The sequence below is a fragment of the Leptosomus discolor genome, chromosome 11 (assembly GCF_034619465.1).
Source record: "Leptosomus discolor isolate bLepDis1 chromosome 11, bLepDis1.hap2, whole genome shotgun sequence".
Taxonomy (NCBI): Eukaryota; Metazoa; Chordata; class Aves; order Leptosomiformes; family Leptosomidae; genus Leptosomus; species Leptosomus discolor.
In genome coordinates this window covers 17,188,649-17,207,797 of record NC_141401.1, presented here as the reverse complement: position 1 = coordinate 17,207,797, position 19,149 = coordinate 17,188,649, and the positions used below count along the sequence as shown (strand labels likewise).

General features: G+C 50.1%; 1 protein-coding gene across 6 annotated transcripts in view; it reads right to left on the bottom strand.

The window, feature by feature from the left end:
- Positions 1 to 17,818, bottom strand: part of CPEB1 (cytoplasmic polyadenylation element binding protein 1) — a 41,179-nt gene extending 23,361 nt beyond the window's left edge. For 3 of the 6 annotated variants that reach the window (XM_086471442.1, XM_086471440.1, XM_086471441.1), the window contains exons 1-3: positions 17,804 to 17,818; positions 12,056 to 12,233; positions 1,854 to 2,042 (exon numbers count right to left, since the gene is read on the bottom strand). In XM_086471442.1, the coding sequence (XP_086327568.1) occupies positions 1,854 to 2,042; positions 12,056 to 12,233; positions 17,804 to 17,818 (382 nt within the window). Of the gene's footprint in view, positions 1 to 1,853; positions 2,046 to 12,055; positions 12,234 to 17,803 lie in introns of those variants that run through there. The other 3 variants (XM_009946383.2, XM_086471444.1, XM_086471443.1) reach the window with 3 other exon arrangements.
- Between the last annotated feature and the right edge of the window lie 1,331 nt (positions 17,819 to 19,149).

Genomic DNA, 19,149 nt, shown 5'->3' with positions numbered 1-19,149 from the left:
GTGGTGGTTGTTACCAGCAGCAGAGCCATTCAGCATAGATGTCGCCTGCTTTAAGTGTGCCCTGTACATTAACAATCCCATAACACAGGTTCAGTGCCCCATAGTCTGCTAACAACCATAAAGGGCTCAGTGCACAGCTCTAAGGCACTCAACCAGCCCACTGCACACTAATAACTTTTATTTCTCCCTCTTTGAAGGTTTCAGCTGGCAATGAAAGGAGGACAGATACTTAGTGTGTGGTATTCCCTGGTGCATTACAGGAAGCCCATAGGACCATGCACTTGAGCAGAGCAAGGCTTAGTAAAGCTACCACAGCCCGACAACGTAAGTGCCTGTGCTAGGGCCCACACGCAAGCCTGCACACTAAGTCTTGTGGAAATTAGATGTAGAAACTCAAATATGCTGTGCTGATGAAGCTGTCCTTTCAAACCCCACAAGTGATTTTTTGTTTGTTTGTTTTACAACCCCTGCAGCAATATTCAGCGCTGCGTCCCAGCAGCTCTTCCTATCCCAAGGGCAGCATCCCCTGGACATCAGAGATGGTCAATAGCACCCCCTTGCCCCCCTCAACATCTGCATGGACAAACCACACCACCCAGGCCACCCCAGAAGCTATCTACATTCCTGTCAGCACCAACTTTACGCCTGGGGCCTCCTGTGTCACCCAAGTCTGCGCAGAGATGCACTACCCTTTTAACAAAGCAGCAGCGTGCTGCTATAAAGGGATGAGTTTCTGTAGCAACCAGGCTGAACTTGTACAAACTCTGCCAAAGCACTAGATCTTTCCATGGGCTGATACTTGAATGAACACACCACCATTTGGGAAACTGGCTTTTATAGCCCTCAAAGGCTGGGAAATGAACTCTTCCCTCTGTTTTACCCCCCTGCTCCATCACCAGGCTGAGAAGATGCATTAAGCTTCTGCATGCATCAGCCCCCTCTCCTGCAATCTTAGAGAAGGCTGGTGCCTCTGCAAGAGTTAACCGAACCCTGCACCACACCAGGGAAAGCACCCACTACTCCAAAAACTCCCCACCAATCCCAGCTGCAAAACCAGACTGGAGAGGATTGAGGGGGAACAGCAAACATCACAGCACAGCTGCAAGCCCACACCCTGCCAATCACATCGGTTTGCACTGGACCAAAAGAGTTAAAGCAAGAAGCCATTCCACTGCATCTCCTCCAGCCCACTGCTAGGCACAGACCGCTATTTCTAGTTGAACGTGGGAGTGGAGAAGGATCCCTCCAAGTCTTCCACCCAGCCTGCGAGGTGCCAGCTGAAGTTGTTAATCAGGTGCCAGCTGCACCTACCACACCCGGCAGGCAGAGTTCGGCAGGTGACACTGCCCTAGCACAGGAGCAAGTGGTGCTGCCCAGACTTTCGCAGCAGGGCAGAGGGGGTGTCCCTCCGCAAGCCCACACACCCTCGCCTGCAGAGCTACCTGCCACCGGGGATTTTCTCAGGCTGCCAGAGCAAAGTTCAGCCTCACTCCTACCCAGCGTGTTCAGTCTCCTGACACCACATCCCCCACCCACTCCCTCTGAACACAGGGAGAGGATTCCTCCTCTCTCAGCAAGGTTGTTCCTCCACCAGCATTACAGCACCAAGAAAAATAAAAGGCTGGGCACTTCTTGTCTGCAGTGAACTGACAGCAGAGCAGAGGGGGTTGTGGCATAGCCAGCCACAGCCTCCCCAACTCAACTGCCACATTACACAAGCATTACGGGTTGAGAAGCCCCCACCAGTAACTGCCAGCACCCCATTACACAAGCAAATCACTCCGCATTAGGTTTAAAGTGGCCACAAATAAAAGAAACCCAACAACTGTTGCTGCATTTGTCAGCAGACTCACCGGACTGTGTGCTGGTTTGTGCTGCAGCATCAGAGTCCTGGGTGCTCCAGGGTCTGTCCCACCCTGTCAGGTTGAGGGACTGCAGGCCAAGGCACAGATCGTTGGTGTCTGGGAGGCCACGGGAAGACTCTTGCGTGGACGTGGGGAAAAGCATCCTGCTTGCCACTGCTTCTTCAGAGTCCTGGAAGTCTGCTCAGATTGAGAACAAATAGAAGCTTGAGAGTTCAGGGCTGCTTTTTTTCTTTTTAAAGGAGTTTTCCAAAGCCTTAAGCCCCAAGCCAGGTCTTGTGCTGCTCTGAAGCCACAGCTTCTGCAACTAGCAGTTGCACCCCAAAAGGCAGGGCTACCATATGTCCAGAAGCCAGCCCCCCACCCCCCTCAGCCCCTCCACCTTCCTATCCCGTCTGCATTACTGACTGGGTCAGCATGTGACCAGGCTGCTGATGCTTACTGTGCTGACAGTGACGTCAGAGAGCCATGCAAGAGAACTGCATCAGCTCTTACAAAATAAAGGTAAGAAGAAAGATAAGATTTCCCCCCGAAAGACAAGACAGCAGGCAGGAGGAGAGAGGTGCAGCTCCAGCAAATCGAGGGAGGCAGGCAGCACAAAAGCAGGGCTCCACAACACAGCACGGCAGACGCCAGGCTCGAGGCAGCAATCCCCCCAGCAACGACGAGAACAGCAGCAGCGACAGAGCAGACAGTTTTAGTGCTACCCAGCTCTCCTGTCCCCGCCTCCCTCCACCCACCAAACCCAAAAACACTTTAGTCCTGGACAGACTCCAGCTGCTGGCTCCAATTCAGAGCCCAATGCAAAGCTTCGCAATTCTGCTAGCATAATCTATTTGGTTCAACTTGGCCACTGTGCCTCACTGACTCTGCATTGTTTACCACTGAGCAACAAGGATAACCTTCAACCCCGCTACCCAGAGAGAAGCCCATTATCCCAGGTCCAGCCCGAGCAGGCTCATCACACTGGTACAGGAACAAGAGGACCGGCCGCAGTGCAGGACCCATTTCACATCAGGAATTTTTCATGGCCTGTTTACCTTCTGCCTGCCTGGTCCCCCCTTCCACACTCCCAGCTCTCCCCTCCCCTGCAGGGTGTTCACAAGCCTACGGGAGACAGCAGATTCTTGCCTGGGTTTAAGCCTGTGCCAACAGCCTAAGGAAACGCAGCAGGTTCATAGTCTGAGAATTCCAGTTTAATGCGGGGATCTGGGGGCTGATGAAACCACAAGATGCTCTGCTGTGTTACCCAAAATCTGAGTCAGAGGGCATTTATAAGCCAGCTCCTGAGCAGCAGCAGCTGTCTGCTCCTCCTCTCACTGCCCCCACACCCTCCCACTGTGCCATCAGCTGCACACCTCGCACACACACCACTCCAGCTCTTCGGCAGGGCACTGCAGCCGCTCCAGCCTGTCACGTTACCCCTCACGTGTGGCCTGGCCACCCCCGACAGCCTGACAGCATTCCTGGCCTCCTTTGCCACATCCACATCCTGTGCCATGCCACTCAGCTGCCCATGACCCAGCAAAGCCTAGGCAAGGGCTGGTGGCAGTTAGGGACCCTGCACAAGACAGGCCACCGCCACTGGAGGTGGGACCCTCACCTTCACCCCATGATGATTTGGGGAGCGCAGACATTCCCAGATCACAGCAAGGGGGCTGAAGCACTGCAGTCAGGATGAGAGCAGCTAAAACAGTACCTGCTGGCAACCTGCCACCCTCCCCCTTCCCAGCTGCAGCCTCCTCCACAGCACTCCACCAGGATAGCATCCACCAGGCTTTTTTTTCTCCCTACTCCCCTAGTAGTACTAGTATAAGCTGTAGTACCAAATCAGTCACATTACTATCAAGCACCTGTAACAGCAGCAAATATTCCTCCAAAAGCATCACACTGCATCTTCAGCAGGGTATTCCACTGAATTAATTCTACCAGTATAGTTTTCAGATTGCTTGTTTTGGACAGGCCCTAAAAAACATTTATAATGCAGCTGTAGGGAAGAGAGGATAAAGGCACATTGCTCAGTTCCCACAGCAACCATAACTTGCCCATATGAATATGTAACATTTCTGCATTTATGAAAATGCACAAGTGTGCTCTAGCCCAGATCCTTGGCAGTAGGAGACTACCGTCCCTCTGGGGACCAGGACCTTGCTAGGTTTTATGCCACCTTCAAGATTAATTCCCACCGAGCTTCATCTTTTGGGAAGCATGGGCACAGAGAATATCAGACAGCAGAAACTGAATCCCACTCAGAGTCCCTCATTCAACATCTTGGATGAAACCGATCACTGAAGAAATAAAGAAAACACAGAACAAATTTATCAGCAACAGGAAGCACTCACTCCACAGCACCCAGCCACATTTTCCCTAGCTATCTGCATTTCTTAGGAAATAATGCTGGTTTTGTTTAATTGAACCAAATCAGATTCAAGTTCAAGAGATCTATGTTTCCCTCTGATGACTTCAATCTACATTAAAGAGAAGCTCCCCACAATTCAGTTATGGGTATAACTGCTGAAGCACAGAGCAGAATTTGCTTAGATAACCAGCATTTTTTTAATCAGACCTTCTCCCATCTGAAGCAAACAGCCAGCACAAGCCTGCTTTCCCTTTAACACTCCCAGCCACACTGAAAGATTGATACAGGTCATCAAGGAAAAACACGGAGTTAAAAAATAGAATTTAAATGGATTTCTAGAATATTTTCAAATTCAGAGCCTGGAAATTTGTTACAAAGCAATCAATTGTTGATAGCAGACAAAACTAACAATACTGGGGCAGGAAGAATTAATTTCCTACAAAAATTCAGTCTAAAGAGTCATAACCTCAAGTTATTCATAAGTAAATGTCTACCAAATATTAAATAATTTTACTTTGCAATGTGACAGCCCAACCCAGCCCAAATGCTTTGCTGCAGACTGTCCCAAGCCCCAAGAACCAGCATGAGTCTTTCCAACCTGGATTCTTCCCTGGAGTTGCCACTGGAAGCCAACCATCCTGGCAGAGGGAGCCGTGCTGCACTGGGCTTGTGCCCAAGCGTCTGGGAGAGACCGAGCTCCCGCCTCCTGAGCCGGTTAGGTTTGGTTTCAACAGCATCATGAGAAGGAAGTCCTTAGTGAAACGCTCCCATGCCGGCCTTGGAGCAGGTGGCTCTCCTGGATGACACCCTCCTGTCTGTCCAGGAGATCCCTGGAGCCAGGGCGCACGGCAGTGCAGGCTGGACAGCTTTCCACACCACTGCCTGGACAGAAAGCTGCATTTTTCAGACTTTAAATGTTACCACTGCATTTAAGACATTTCAAAGGCTTCTTAAAGGTGAGCATCTCCACACAGTTCAGCTCTTAACCTGCAGTTAGAGCCTACTAGCCCAGACAGTTTACACAAGCTGCAGCCCCAGCTGCTCGTCCCCACCCCAGCACTCCCTCCCCACTTACACCAGTTTAGGCAGTTAAGTTTCCACACAGGAAGCTGGGCTGGGGAGCCGATTCGGTTAAAACCAAGCCACAGGGAGTTAGTTTTAAGCCTGGCTTATTCCCCTGGTCTGGTATGCAGTGTGGCTGCACCAACCAGGCATTTGAAACAGGAGAATATTTAGAAAATTACAGCCTAAGCCTGTGTGGAGAGAACAAGCAGGGACTGGCACCAGGAGCTGTGAACCACAGGCAGTTTGTGGCAGGCAGGTTAAGGTAGCATGGGGAGAGCTGAGCACGATTCAGTCCCTGTCCTGTAGCAGCAACATCTGAGCCATCAGACTTAGTCTTGAAAGGTAATGTTCATTCACACACAAAGACATTCAGATGTTTGAGCTTTCCAGACCTAGGCCACTTGCAAAGCCAGGTGAAAATCCAGCAGATGTGTTTTAGCTTGAAAACTGAGAAAATACAGAGAAAGAAGGCAACAGGATGGTTAAGTAAACATGACCCAAAGTAGATCCCACTCCTACCACCTCTGTGGCCATGAAGATGTCTCCCTTTGCTCCCTCATGCTAATTTCTAGCAGAGCCTGAATACGGAGGAAGCCCCTCCATGAACAAGGCCCCTGAGCATACAAAGCAGGGGAAGGACAACCACAACTCAACTGTAAGTTCTGTTCAGTGACAAAACCAGACTTGCCTTCATGTGCAGCAACCTTGTGGACTGGAGCTCTAACCAAGGCTGAGCTTCCAAACCAAATCCAGAGAGGCAGGAGGCAAGGCCAGCATTTTGGCAGCCTTGGGAATCACAAATGGGAAGGCAGCTCCCAGCAGAAGCATTGTTTTGCCTTTCATACCTCTTCACACCTCCAGTTTTAAAGGCTAGGAATTGCACCCCTAAAGATTAAGCTTCTCAAGTATGTTTTGCAAAAAAAGAAACAAATCTCAAGTGAAAGCTTTCAGAGGATGAGCCAATTGCATTCCTAAGATACACTGGGGATCATCAGGGGCTTAGGAAAGCTCTTGTTAGGCATAAACCTACTAGTTACACGAGGTTTTCCTGATGCACAACTAAGCATCTTCCCTATAATCTGAAAAATTCCTCAAGTGGAGACATTTGCTGCTGCTTGACCCATTTCACAGCCAGATGAAGAAGCCTGCCTTATTCCAGTAACCACAAACACTTGAGCAGCTGGCAAGCAACTATTTAGGAAACTAAGGAAGAGGGCACTGCAACTAGCCTTGTCACTCTACCTACCTCTTCCAAGAGCATAAGAGACCACCACAGGATTACAGCACCAAAGCCTGAACGACAGAGCAGAGTACATCAGGAAACCTGCTGGATCTTCAGCAACGCCATCCAATTTGCAACCGCTGCAGAGTGTGACAGCTCTAGGCCAAGTCCCTGCTCTTTGCAGAACACCATTATCCACTTCCATTTGTGGATCTGACGAAGAAACCCATTTTCTGCAATTCTGTGATTTACTAGAGCTACTTTCCAGCACAGAAAAGCAACATAGGCAAAGACTTGTTAATGTGACACTTGAACTATAAAGGCCAAACCAAAGGCAGTAGATGTGCACCTCTTTTTGGGACATGGGTGTTGAATTTCACTATGGTGGACATGTGAACATGGGCATAGAGCATTTATTTGGGGCAAGCAGAATTGTTCTCAGCTGCCAGCTCCAGGTAAGCTCCTCCTAACAGCCTTGCTCTGCCTCAGGCACCCTCTTAACCCCATGCACTCCAAGCATGCTACATTTTGGGGTCTCTGCAGCTTACAACATTTTGTCTCCTCATCCAAGACCCCACACATCAGGTCAACTGCATCCAGCACTGTCTGGCATGTTTCCTCATGGCTGCAGGGCAGTGAAAACAGAGGAACTTACAGTACCAGAGGGGACTTTTTGGGCAGCTAAACAAGTGCTCGGTCATTGACTGCAGTTGAGAGCAAACAGGAAGCCAATTCAGTCATCAGCTAGTCTGGGTTTGCATTTATCTTTCAGTTTTCCTTAAATAAAGCAGCCACTGAGAATCATTAGGACCTGACAGGCCACAACTAGCAGCCTTTACACTCAACTTGGCACCTTAAGCCACTCCCATCCACAGGAAGTCATTTAAGCATCTCCCATTCCTTCACACAATGGACTGTCAACTTATAGCAAAATAATGGCTGCTACATCTCAAATGAACAGAGCTTAATGAAAGAGAAATCAATGCTGCTGGGACATTTGGGGTACCTGCAATCCTTTTAAATCTATTTGTTTTAAGCCAGCATTACCTTCAGTTGAAGACAGTCAGCTTAGCCAGGTGAGTAAATGGGCATACAAAAGCTGAAGAGGGAGCTTTACTGACTGTTCTACTTAAATAAGCTGGAAGTTGTGCCTACAGAACAGGATGATAATTTCAAAAGGTTCAGGTGTTGTTTTTTTTTAAAACTAAATCCAGTAGCAGCACATTCTCCCCAGCAAGTCCCAGCTTCAAAGTCTGGCAAACAAACCACCTGCTACCTTAAGAAACTGGCTTTGCTCACATTCTTATTCAGACCAGTGATGAACATGCAGATCAGCTTTGAATGTGGGAGAGGAGAACCACATTCCCTGTGAAGCAGTTGCTCAAGAACATGCAGCACTCCAGCAGCACCATCAGATGCTGACTCCTGCCTCTATCAAGGCCACACTCTCTCCCATCTCCAACAGCACACTAAAAGCCACTAGATGTTAGCATCTGCACTACACAACGTTGCTGAGGAAGTCTTGCCTTTCTTCAGAGAGAGAGGCCTGAATCAGCCTGAAAGGTAGGTGTTTTGAAGCACCATGTGATCCTGTCCCAGAAGCTACCAGACAGGTTCTACAATTAGAGCTTTCACCACACTGCTGCACTGTGCCCTCTGGTTTGGGCTAGCAACCTAAGCCCAGTGCTTGGGGAACTCCTGGAGCAAGCGCCCCTGAACTACTGCGGTGGTCAGGCTAGGCCTGACCACTCAGATCACTTTGATGAGGCAACTAAGTTCACCAAGGATTATCATTAACTGCAAACTGATCTTTACAGAGATTTAACATTAGGTATGGCAAGCTAAATCTCCAGTGGCAGTCCCTTCTGCCACACAGCTCTGCCCAGATCTGGATAACTCTCCAACTGTGTCAAGCCAGGAGTGCTGAATAAGCTTGTTCTCTCACATTGCTCAGGCTGCTGCTGTACTGATCTCTTCTCAGCACCGTCTTGCTGCGCACCTCATCACACAAAGTAAGGTGTCTCCACACGTGTTTCCCCAATAGCATTAGTGAAAGGTCACGAACTTCTGCCACCCCTTCTCCACCACGTGTAAGCCTCTTAATGCTAAAAGGGCTGCTTAAACACAAGTCCAATCCAGGATAAATTTAGTTTGACCTAAGGAAGACAACTGAAAAGCTTGAGGGACCATGAATAGATTAAAGTACAAGTATTTCCCCTGTTGGAATAAAAATCTCTTCCCCAAGCTCTCCCACCAAAGGAGTTTAAGTTGTAAAAAGACAGTCCTTTCACCTGGTATAGCTACTACATCAAGGGTGGATCGCCAGGCTCATTAAGACTGCCCAAGCTATAGGTTTCATAATATAGCCTAACTACAACACACAAGTTGTTCCTGCACTGCGTAAAGGCACCAGAGGCTCTTGAATTCTTCAGAAGTGATTTACCTTGGAGCAGTGACAGGACACTGCATGAGATCAAGTGTCTCTGCTCTGTTGGTCACCTACCCAGAAGCCAGGCTCACTGAAGGCAAGACACCGATCCCACAAGAGCCTTACCTTGTTCACACAAAGGCACAGCAAACAGCTCCAACAGCCTGCTTCAGGCTCTAAACCATGTGCCCAGCACAGGGGGCAGTTAGCTGCATTATATTCTGAATTTTAGTAATCAGCTGCTCAGCCTTGTAGCCATCAGGTATGAATTTCTGCAAGACTGCCACAACCTAGGCCAGGGTCCAAGCGCTGAAGCACCTCCCCATTTACAGATCATGGCTGTCCTAGGATTCCCATTCTTGCTGACAGTGCCAACTTTTTCATGGAGATGCTCATTAGCAACACATTAAACAACAGAAGCAGTTCATGCACTTTCCTGACCCAGAGACAGAAGAAAGCTCGCAGAACTGCTACATTCAGGCCCTCATTACCCACCGAGAGGTCCTGACTGACACGAACAAAACACGGCTGGGACTGCAAGTAGACCAATAACTCTGAACTGCTGATGCACTGGCAGATGCTGACTCATCCACATATTTACAGCCAGTAACTGCTAGCCTGGCCAGGATAGCTCAGGTTGTACACTTATCAGTCTCCTGTACAACCCAGAGGCACCTTCTGAGAAAGATCTCATGTTCCCATCAGCCTTAACAGTGAGGGCACCCAAGGCAGCCACTTTCTAGCCCTGGCTCAGCGGTGTCCAGCATCCTTTGGGAAGCTAACAAGCCTCTTTCCTCATGCCATCACAAGCATTTGTGCCACTGCACAAGGGATTCGCTACAAGCTAAAAGCCTCCTGTCGGGTTAACTAATGCTGAGCAGGGCTCCCACCCTGGTCCCCAAGCCACACGAGTGCCTGTGCCAGCAGTCACTCACGAGACTGGCCTCAACTGCTACATCAGGAACAAGAAAAGCTGCTTAGTATGTCCCAGAAAACACAACTTTGGTTGCCCTGCAGCAGAAATAATGTTTGCTAGAAGAAACCTCCCTTTTTTACATTCAAGTCCCATTGTACTTGCCCTACAAGAGGTCTTCCATAGAAGTTTCTCAATGATTGCCTGAAACACAAGCACAGTTTAACACCACTGAAGGGAAATTCACCCAGTTTCCAATCAAGGCACCACCTCTCAGCAGCTCCACACCAGGCAAGACCCTCTGCTCCAGACATCCCTAAGAAATACCACCGTAACTGACAGACCAAGCAGAGATTTACATGCAGCAGGTTCATTTCATCACCAGGTGAATACCCCCATTCCTCCAAGAAGAGCTTTCTAAGTCTAGAAGACATGACTGCAAATTAACATCGATGTGCCAGCTTTAAGCCCAGACCTAAAACCAGAATTAACACACATCTTCACAGGATGAATCTGCTCTAGTGGGCAGGGATAGTTTCTTTATCAACTATGTTAACTTGGGCAAGTAAGCTGCAACTTAATTACGAAACATTTCCATTCCAAATTATAAACCGAATACGAAGGGCTACAGCTAAGATTTCAACAAGGCAGCCAGAAAAAAACTCTTTCATGAACTCATTGTAAGGAGATACAGGAAAATACTTAGGTTTGTTTCTCCCTTACACTTCCAGTGCATCAAGATCAGACAACACTGACTACCACTGTGCCAAGGGACAAAAAAATGTCTTAACAGCTCAGTACAACAGTAGATTTCAAAGTGCAGCACTAACCACACCACTAACCTGAATTAGTTAATATTCACTATGCAACTGCTCAGGAGTAGCCAGCATATCCTCCAATACCATTTTACTAGGCACGTTTCAAGCAATGCTGGCTATAGATCCATACCTCGAAGCAAACGATTCACTTCCCCTGGTATTTCTGCAGCGCCAGCACAGGATCACATGGCCAGATCAGCCCCTGGTCCACAGTGCTAAGCCCTTCAAATACCCAGGAGATTAAGCTGCACTGGAAGTCATCTGGTAGCAGTCATTTCACTAGTCCAGAACAAAGTTGCACTGTGCAAGCATCGAACAGACCCACAGGATGCCCAGACACCCATTTACAGCCTTTTTTTTTTTTTACACACATTTGACTAAAGCTTGTCAGGTTATCCACAAGCACAAGACAAGCCTGTCTCCAAGTGACTGCAGAGAACACTTCTCTGCCTACAGCAGCCTGCAAGGTCACCAGCTGGTGAGGTTTTTCCCTTTACTTCCCACTTTGTTTTGGGACAATTCCAGAGGGTCAGTTTGTTTCCAATACTGGCCAAAGTGTTTATTGACCCTGTAATTCAGAGGCTGGAGGAGCAACAGCAATCTCAAGTGTCCAAATCCTTGGCACAAGTACCATTGCACAGAAGTGCACTGGCAAGAGCAACATCAGGCACCAGGCAGGTACGTTTACTGGCAGATCTTGCCTACTGTAAAAGGACAAAAGCAGCACATCCTTCACTTACACAAAAATAAGATTGGACCCAACACTCTTTGCTTTGACATAGAGCCTTCTGTTTTGAGGCAGATCAAGTGCAAGACAGCAGAATATGCCCACTCCCCTCAGCCTGCAGGAAGCAAGAACTTCCAGCACTGATTTCATAATCCCAAGCTTGCTCTGCAGCAAAGTCTTCACCTACACATACTGCTTCAGTGTGCTCTTAAATACACAATTAACTGACCTGTAGCAAACAGTTATTCAAAATTATTTTGCATTTTTAATATATGCAGATCAGCTGTATTAACCACTAACAGATTGATCCTGCCTCCGGGAGAGCCAAACTAAAGGAACTATTACACCAGAAGTTGGCAGGTCAGACAGCAAGAGCTCCCATCCTGCCCGCACAGTGACCCACAGCATCACAAGGAGCATAAGCAAACATGCCCAGGCACCTCCACACTGCCAGAGAACAACTGGGTAATTCATTCCAGGCACAGAAATGAAGCCCTCTGTACCAAAACAGCACGAACCCCAACTCCAAGCATCTCTGATCACAAGCACAAACCAAAAACGACTGCCACCACCACATGTTTGCTAGGTCTCACCACATAACTCCTCCCCTCCACCAGCCCCAGATCCTCAAGCTCACCTCTAACCCAGCCAAATATATCACCTGGCAGGATGTCACGTTTGTTTTTTGTGACAGGTGTGGTGCAGACTCCACTGAAATCCAAGGAGTTGTCCAACATTGCATTTATTCGGCGAAATATATCTGCATTGCTGCAAGTGGAAAGTGCAGGGGCATCTGGGCTATCCCAGCAGTCTTTTATGCTCCTCCCAGTATCTTCTTTCTGGTAAAAAAGAACAAGTATTAGTGTCAAGCAGGCTAGTACTCACCACTCAGCTTTCAACACATTGTGGAAAGTCTGGATTGCCTCCAACACTCACATTAGCTTTAGCACCAGGTCTTAGCAACACAGAAGTACAATTCTTGGCATCAGAGAAACAGTTAAGCAAACAGGTCAGCAATTTGTCAGCACAGCACATCAGACCAGGACTGCCCTAGTCGCAAACAGGTACCAATGCGCCACGGCTGGGATGACTTTAGACTAATAGCCACAGCACCCAAACTAGTTTGGTTGCTAACATGAACTCCCTGCTGCTTTTCTCCAGCACACAACACTAAAGCAACAATCTGATTAACAGAGGCATGTGCCTTCTCCCCAGAATCAGCCTCCTGATACTGGGGGATGAGGGGGATGCTCACAGTCAAGGCAGCCACCACAAGAAACCACAGTAGCTCCTCCTGTGCACAGAAGAGCAAGACTCACTTTACCACCCAGGTTTGGGAGCTCTGAACAACATCTGGGAATGGACCAAGTCAGCAGCCACACAATCACTTCAGAAAACAGGCCTGCAGAAGAAACATGGCTTCCCAGAGAATCAAACATAGCCCCAAGTCCTAAGGTCTCCCTTGGAGAGGCAGAGAATCTTCCCTTCAGGTAGCAGCTCCTGACCACAAAGGGAGGTTACTCCAGACCAGCTCTGCTTTAGCACAACCCTCCATAGGCACTGGCCTACCAGCATCAAGGTTTTGAGACCATCCTAAGCAACCAGAGCTCTTGTAAAGCTTCCTCTGCATGGAAAAAAACACCAAACCCCTCCTGCTTGCTGGTGCTGGTCCAGAGAACCAGCAAGAGCAGGTGCTTCCCCCAGCTGCTTGCAAGCCACTTCCACATCCAGGCTCATTTTTGGTGCAGCTGCACAACATTCAAGCCTCTGCCAACCTAGAAGCTGCTAAACTTCATTTCTAACCAGCATTTTTGGACCAAGGGCAGGTCTTCCCACCACCCAAAAGCCACTGCAGCAGAACTCTGCTCCTGAGCATGCTGAGCAAATGGTATCACTATCAATTAAGACCCACATTAAAAAGAAGAGCAGGAAGGCACAACCTTGCCAGTCTTGGCCTCCAGAGCAGAATCCTTGCCATTAAGCAAATAGAGTTAGAGCCAAATTCAAAGAACTGGATCGCAGTGAGACTGGCAAACAAGCCCCTGCTACCCCAAGATACACAGAAGCCTATGGCTTTAAATTGGGCCATTTGTACTTGTCAAGAAGATATTTAATACATCTACCTTTTGGATGTGTTCCTGCAAGAGTTTCGGGCCTGGCTTCCCCCACATTTCTCCTCCTGCTTCATCCACTAGCAAGCCTGAAGCATTGAGCTGGTTTTACTTTCAAATCCTCCCTTACTGATCTTTCCAGTACGTGGCCTGTGGCTGAAAGCAGGTCTGAACTGAATTTCACGTGGACACAGGAACTTCAGTCCAGCCCAAGTTACAGGGCTTGCATTTTCCCCCCAATCCTGTCGTTTTACTGCCATAACATACGATCTGATAGTTTCTCCACACAAGAGCTCCTTGCCTGCTCCCCGCCCCCCCCCCCCCCCCGCCCCCCCCTTTAGATAAAAAGCAAAGGAATCCCTGTCCTGGAAGCAGCAGGAATAAGCTACTGAATTGTCAACTCACACGATGCCTCCAGGCAGGACCTGAACAATTGATTCGGGATTTCAGCCCGTTTAAGGCTGTTAACATCCATTCAGCACTGGGGTCCGGGATCTTTGTCTAATGAAAGGCTCAGCCCACCCCCCAGATAAGCTCCTGGGACTCTGCAAGCACAATTCAGGAGCATTTACAAGACAACAGTAGAACAGGTAGGGCTGAAAGCGAGCTTCAGACAAGAGGAAACAGGCAGAGCAAGCTTTAAGTTATCTTTATAAGAAGCAGCTGAGGAATACAGCAGCTTAATTGAAGAAAGTATTGCCAGTCATCTTTAATAAAAAGAAATGCCACATCAGGCTGCTTTGGCACAAGTGAGAAACTCCATATTCTACTCCTGTTACTGCTAAAGAACCACTTACAGCAGGAGGCAAAGCTTTTCCCTAGGAGTTTGTGCTCGCAAGACAAAAATAAACCCGAGCAGCAAACCAAGCGCCTGACCCATTCCTGCTCATTTAGCATTTGATGCTTCCCACAAACAGCGGCACCAGTCCTGCTACATACAAGAACAGAAAACAGTAAGAGTATGGCCAAATATTTCTACAAAAATTCCTTCCACTTACAGAGCTTTTAACCTTAAGACCATCAAGGAAATCCTAGAGATACTGCAAGCATCCCGGACACAGGAGCTGGCATCCAACTCCTTGTAGGAGGTGGCTCATTCTTCCCCTGGTAAAGCTCACCCTCCTCCCTGTACCCCTCGAACGAAGATATTCTTTTGAAAAGAGCTCTGCAGGCCTTCAAAGCACGCAGAGCCCAAAGCATTCAGCAGCCTGGACAGCCCGGTGGAAAGAGTTTGCAAACGTGTAGCTGGAGAATACGTCCATATCCTTTAGTCTCCGTGTTAATGCCAACGCACAGGGAAATACCACGCCTGAGGCCGCGTCCTCCAGAACCTGCTCCGCTCTCGCATCCTCAAGCCAAGACAAGCAAAGGAGCACTCTCGAGCCCAGCTAGAATTAGCTTTCAGGGCTCCATCTTGAAGGATTTTGCAATAGTTAAACACACACTGCCTGTTCAGGCTTCTCTGGAAGTCCTCCACACAGCAGCAACTACAGCTCCAGCCCACACTCAGAGCTGATGATCCCTTTGGCTTTCACCGAGGCACCAGTCCAGGAGCACTGGTGTGTCCTTCTTCCACAGGCCCCAGCAGTGACCTGGCACACTGTAAGACACAGGGTATAACCAGAGACCCAACAGCAGCCGTTCTCTGCTGGTCCTGCCTGCTACAGAACACAATCACAATCCAGGAGGGGACACCATTTTATCGGTGCAGCCACTGGATGAACACGTCAATACAGAAGCATGATCCAGCTCACAGGTCACTTGAAGTCATCACAAGTCAAACACTGCTTCCTGACACCTGTAAGTCTGTTTGAGAGCTGAGAGTTTTAGGGATTTTCCTAGATCAGAAACAAACGAGAAAGGCAATTCAGTTCTCTGCAGTAGCAGGCAGTGCCACAGAGCAATTTAGAGGCTTCAGGTTCATTGTGGTAGACCTGGAACACAGACCCAAGAAGCATCCCACAAAGACACAGCAAGGAGACTCTCAGACAGGAGTACAGTCCATCATATCCCGGCTCAGCTAAACCCTTAGCCAAGAACCCATGTTCAAGCATGAAGAGGCATCCCCAGGACACTCCGAGGTCTCAAGGAGGGCACTGTCAGGCTCCAGACACCTCTAGCACTCCAAACAAAACAGCGGAGTGAGAAAAAGAGTGCCAGGCTTGACTTGGAATAGGGAGGAGGAGTTTCCACTCCCTCAGAGTAAAAGACAGACAACTGCTTACCACCATGGTAGAGAGCTCTTGTTTGCAGGCTCTGCACCGAGAAGCCGGCAGCACAGAGGCTGTCAGGTCTCTGGAGTTCCCACTCCATCAGCCCCAAGCAAACCCCACAGCTGCAGCCTGCTCTTTACCGGCAGGAGGTCGCACTCCAGAGACACACACAAAACCCTGCAGCAACTGAGTCAGTGGAACATACACTTGGGCAGCAAAAGCCACCAAAGATGTCCAAGATAAGCGGAAACAAAGGTACCTCCACAGCCCCGAGGCAGACATGCCCGTAAGAAACCTACAGATAACGAAATCCGAGGGCTAGGCAGAACCCGCAGCACCACAGCGGCGCCAGCACAGGGTTAGGATATCCTGATCCTTAGGGAAGTCATTAAACACAGCTCAGCTGCCGGTACAGCCACGATGTGCATTAGCTCCTAGGGACACTCTGGAGCAGACAAGGCTCCCTCACCTCTGCTACAGTTCAGCGTTTTTTACATCTTTCGTAGAAGTCGCACTGGGGCAGTGCCACGCCAATGCCCAAAGGGGTTCAGTGCTGCAGCTACAGCCAAGAGTGCCTTGAACCCCGAGACAAAATTTAAGATGCTGTTAAAATGGTGTCAGTCTCAACAAAATCAAGCCAATACGGCTCCATACTTGATCAAAGGCAGCTCTGAAAGTCCTTTTTGCCTCTCAAGCTGAAGTCTGCTACACTGATATAAAATGTAATATTGGTGTAAATATAAAGTATAAAATTGGTTGCTACCAAGCAACGCTGCTAACAAAGCAACAAGCTCACACACCGAACTCATCCCAGACAGGGTTAAGCTAGGGCACATCAGTTCTCACCAATAGCAAGGCTGAGCTTAAGCAGCTCTCTCAGGGTTTACTCTGTGTAGAGAGAGTCTGGAACACACCTGGCTGGAATCAAGACTGCAAGGGATTTTGATGATCTTATTTTACAGGGGAGCACTGACTTCAGAAGAACATTTGCCAAAACTCCTGTTTTTAAAGAAGCTTCCCTGTTGAGGCACCTATTTTTTTCTGGTATTTTGAGAGCACCAAGATGCTTTGAAGCTCTTATCCAAGCAGCTTTGGAAACGAGCAATATCAGAGCAGCCTGTTTCAGCACATTATCAAAGCAGAATAAGGTTTTAATTGGTTTAGGGAGAGTGTTCCAGTCGAGATAAACTGCAGCAAAGCAACAGGATTCTGAAACTCCTCACAAAACACAGCTCCCACCCTTTGCACAGCTCCAGCCAGAGCCCCTCACCAACTCTCCAGCTGCCAACACACACGGTTAGCCTATCACAAAAGGCAGGAGCAACGAGCATTAATGTGTTTTAGCTGGGGAATACTGAAGGGTAAAAAAACCCCAACAGAACTTGTTTTTCAGAAGACTTGTCTCTTGCCTTTGCCCATTCTGCACTTCGGAATTAAGCCTCCAGGGTCGCCAACAGACGCCAGGAGCCTGCAGTCACCTGGTTTTTAAGAGTAAAATAGCGGCACACAGAGCAAACAGAGCTAAAAGGCAGTTTAGAAGCACTCAGCACTACCACTCCCTACCAAGCAAGGCCACAAGCACCCACTTAACCCAAAACACACCCTACCAGCACGAAACAGAACTCAGCACCTCCAGTCCAGCTTCACACCCCCCCCCAACCCCCCAATAACCTGGGATGAGGGCAACTCTCTTGCTCGTTGGACTGGGACCACTGGGTTTCCTCCAGTAACAGCTTCATCCCTGAAGGCAGCACAGGGCCTCAGGGCTTCACTCAGCAGCGGGGCCCGGGCGGGGGGCCGAGCGGGGTCTAAGCCCCGGCTCGGCCCCCACCCCCCCGAGCCTAGTCCCCGAGGGAAAGGGGGCTCCGACCCCCCGCTCCGCCGCCACACACAGAAAAGGGCGGGAAACCGCCTCAGCGCCACTCCCCGCCCCCCCTCCGCGCGTCGGCAACGTGTGAAACCACGTGACGCGGGGGGCGGCCTTAAAGGGGCCGCGCGCACCGCCTCTCTCCTCCCTCCCTCGCCTCCGTGAGGCACCGGGCCCGCCGGCACGTGTGTCCTCCCCCCCGCGTTCCCCCCCCTCACCGGCGGGAAGGCCATGGGCGGCGCTGCGGGGCGGGCGGATCCCAGAGAAGAGGGAAGCGACAGCAGCGGGCAGCCCTGCCCGCCCCGCCGGCTTTTATGGGCCGCCGCCCCACGGGGGTAGCGAAGGGGGGGGGCGCCACTGAGGGGAGGGGCTGAGGCGCATGCGCACGGTTCCCGCCCGCCGCGTGGCGCCCCCCCCCCCCGCCCCCCATTACTCCTCCCCTATCCCGGCGTGCGCCGCGCGGAGTGGTGGGCGCGCGCTGGTTCCCGCCCTCAGGCGGTGTCGCTCCTTCCCCTCACACGACGCCCGGCAGCGGCTTCAGTCCCCCCCCGGGCCGCCCCAGGCTGCAGCGCTCGCTGTGCCCCGAAGTGCGGGAATGGGACCCCCGAGGGGTTAAAACGGGGCTTCTCCTCAAGGGGAAAGGGGTGATGGTGGCGCTGGCTTCAGCCCCCCCCCCACGGCCCCCCTGGTGCAAGGCAGTGGCTCTGGCCCCGGTCACTGTGGAAATGGGCTTTCCCCTGCTTGATGCCAGCAGTTGGTGGTGCTTCTGTTCTGGACAGTATTTTGTCACCCATCAAAAGAATAAAGGTGATTTTATCCCATCTCCTACCCACATGCTGGAAAAAGCAGAAAGGCCCCTCACCCTTTTTGAAGAAGCAGCGGGGGTTGGAGTTGAGCTGATTTGGGGTCTGGACCTTCTCACGTGTCCTTTGCTCATCCTGTACCCCCGGTGCTGGGCCTGGCTCCTTGTTGGGCTGCAGCTTTGGAAAGGGAGAGCGGGGGCTCTCTTAAATCCCACCCAACCCATGCTGGGAGGAGAGATCTTGGTAAAGAGTCAAATTTCCTTTTTTTCTTTTTTTTTTTCCCCGGTTTGGAAAAGCCTCCTGGAGTTGGCCCCAGGAATCCCTCCGGTGACACTGCAGAATAGGCCCAGCCCTGACATAGCAGGTATTTCTGCGGTCAAACCACGAGCAATTCTGCTTTGAATAAATAGCTGGAAACTTCCCAGGACTCCTCAGATCCCTGATTGGGACTGAACGCCTCCCACCCTCTGCCAAGCCCCAGGGGGGTTTACCCTGTGCCAGGTTTTTTCCAAGAGCTAGCAGCTTCCCGATTCAAGCAGTGCCACCCTCAAGGGACTTGCATGTCCCCAGCTGCTTAATGGATGGCTGGTCCCCTGATGTCCCCTGTTGCTGCCCTGGGGAGGCTGGCAGAGTCCTGCTTGGTGGCAATTTGGGGCTGATCCGGCTGCTGTACGCTCAGAGCAGAGGAGGGGAAGGGAGCGGGTTCAAGAAGAGCTTTATTGGGAGATCCTGGCCATAATAAATAGGGGTTACACTGGGAG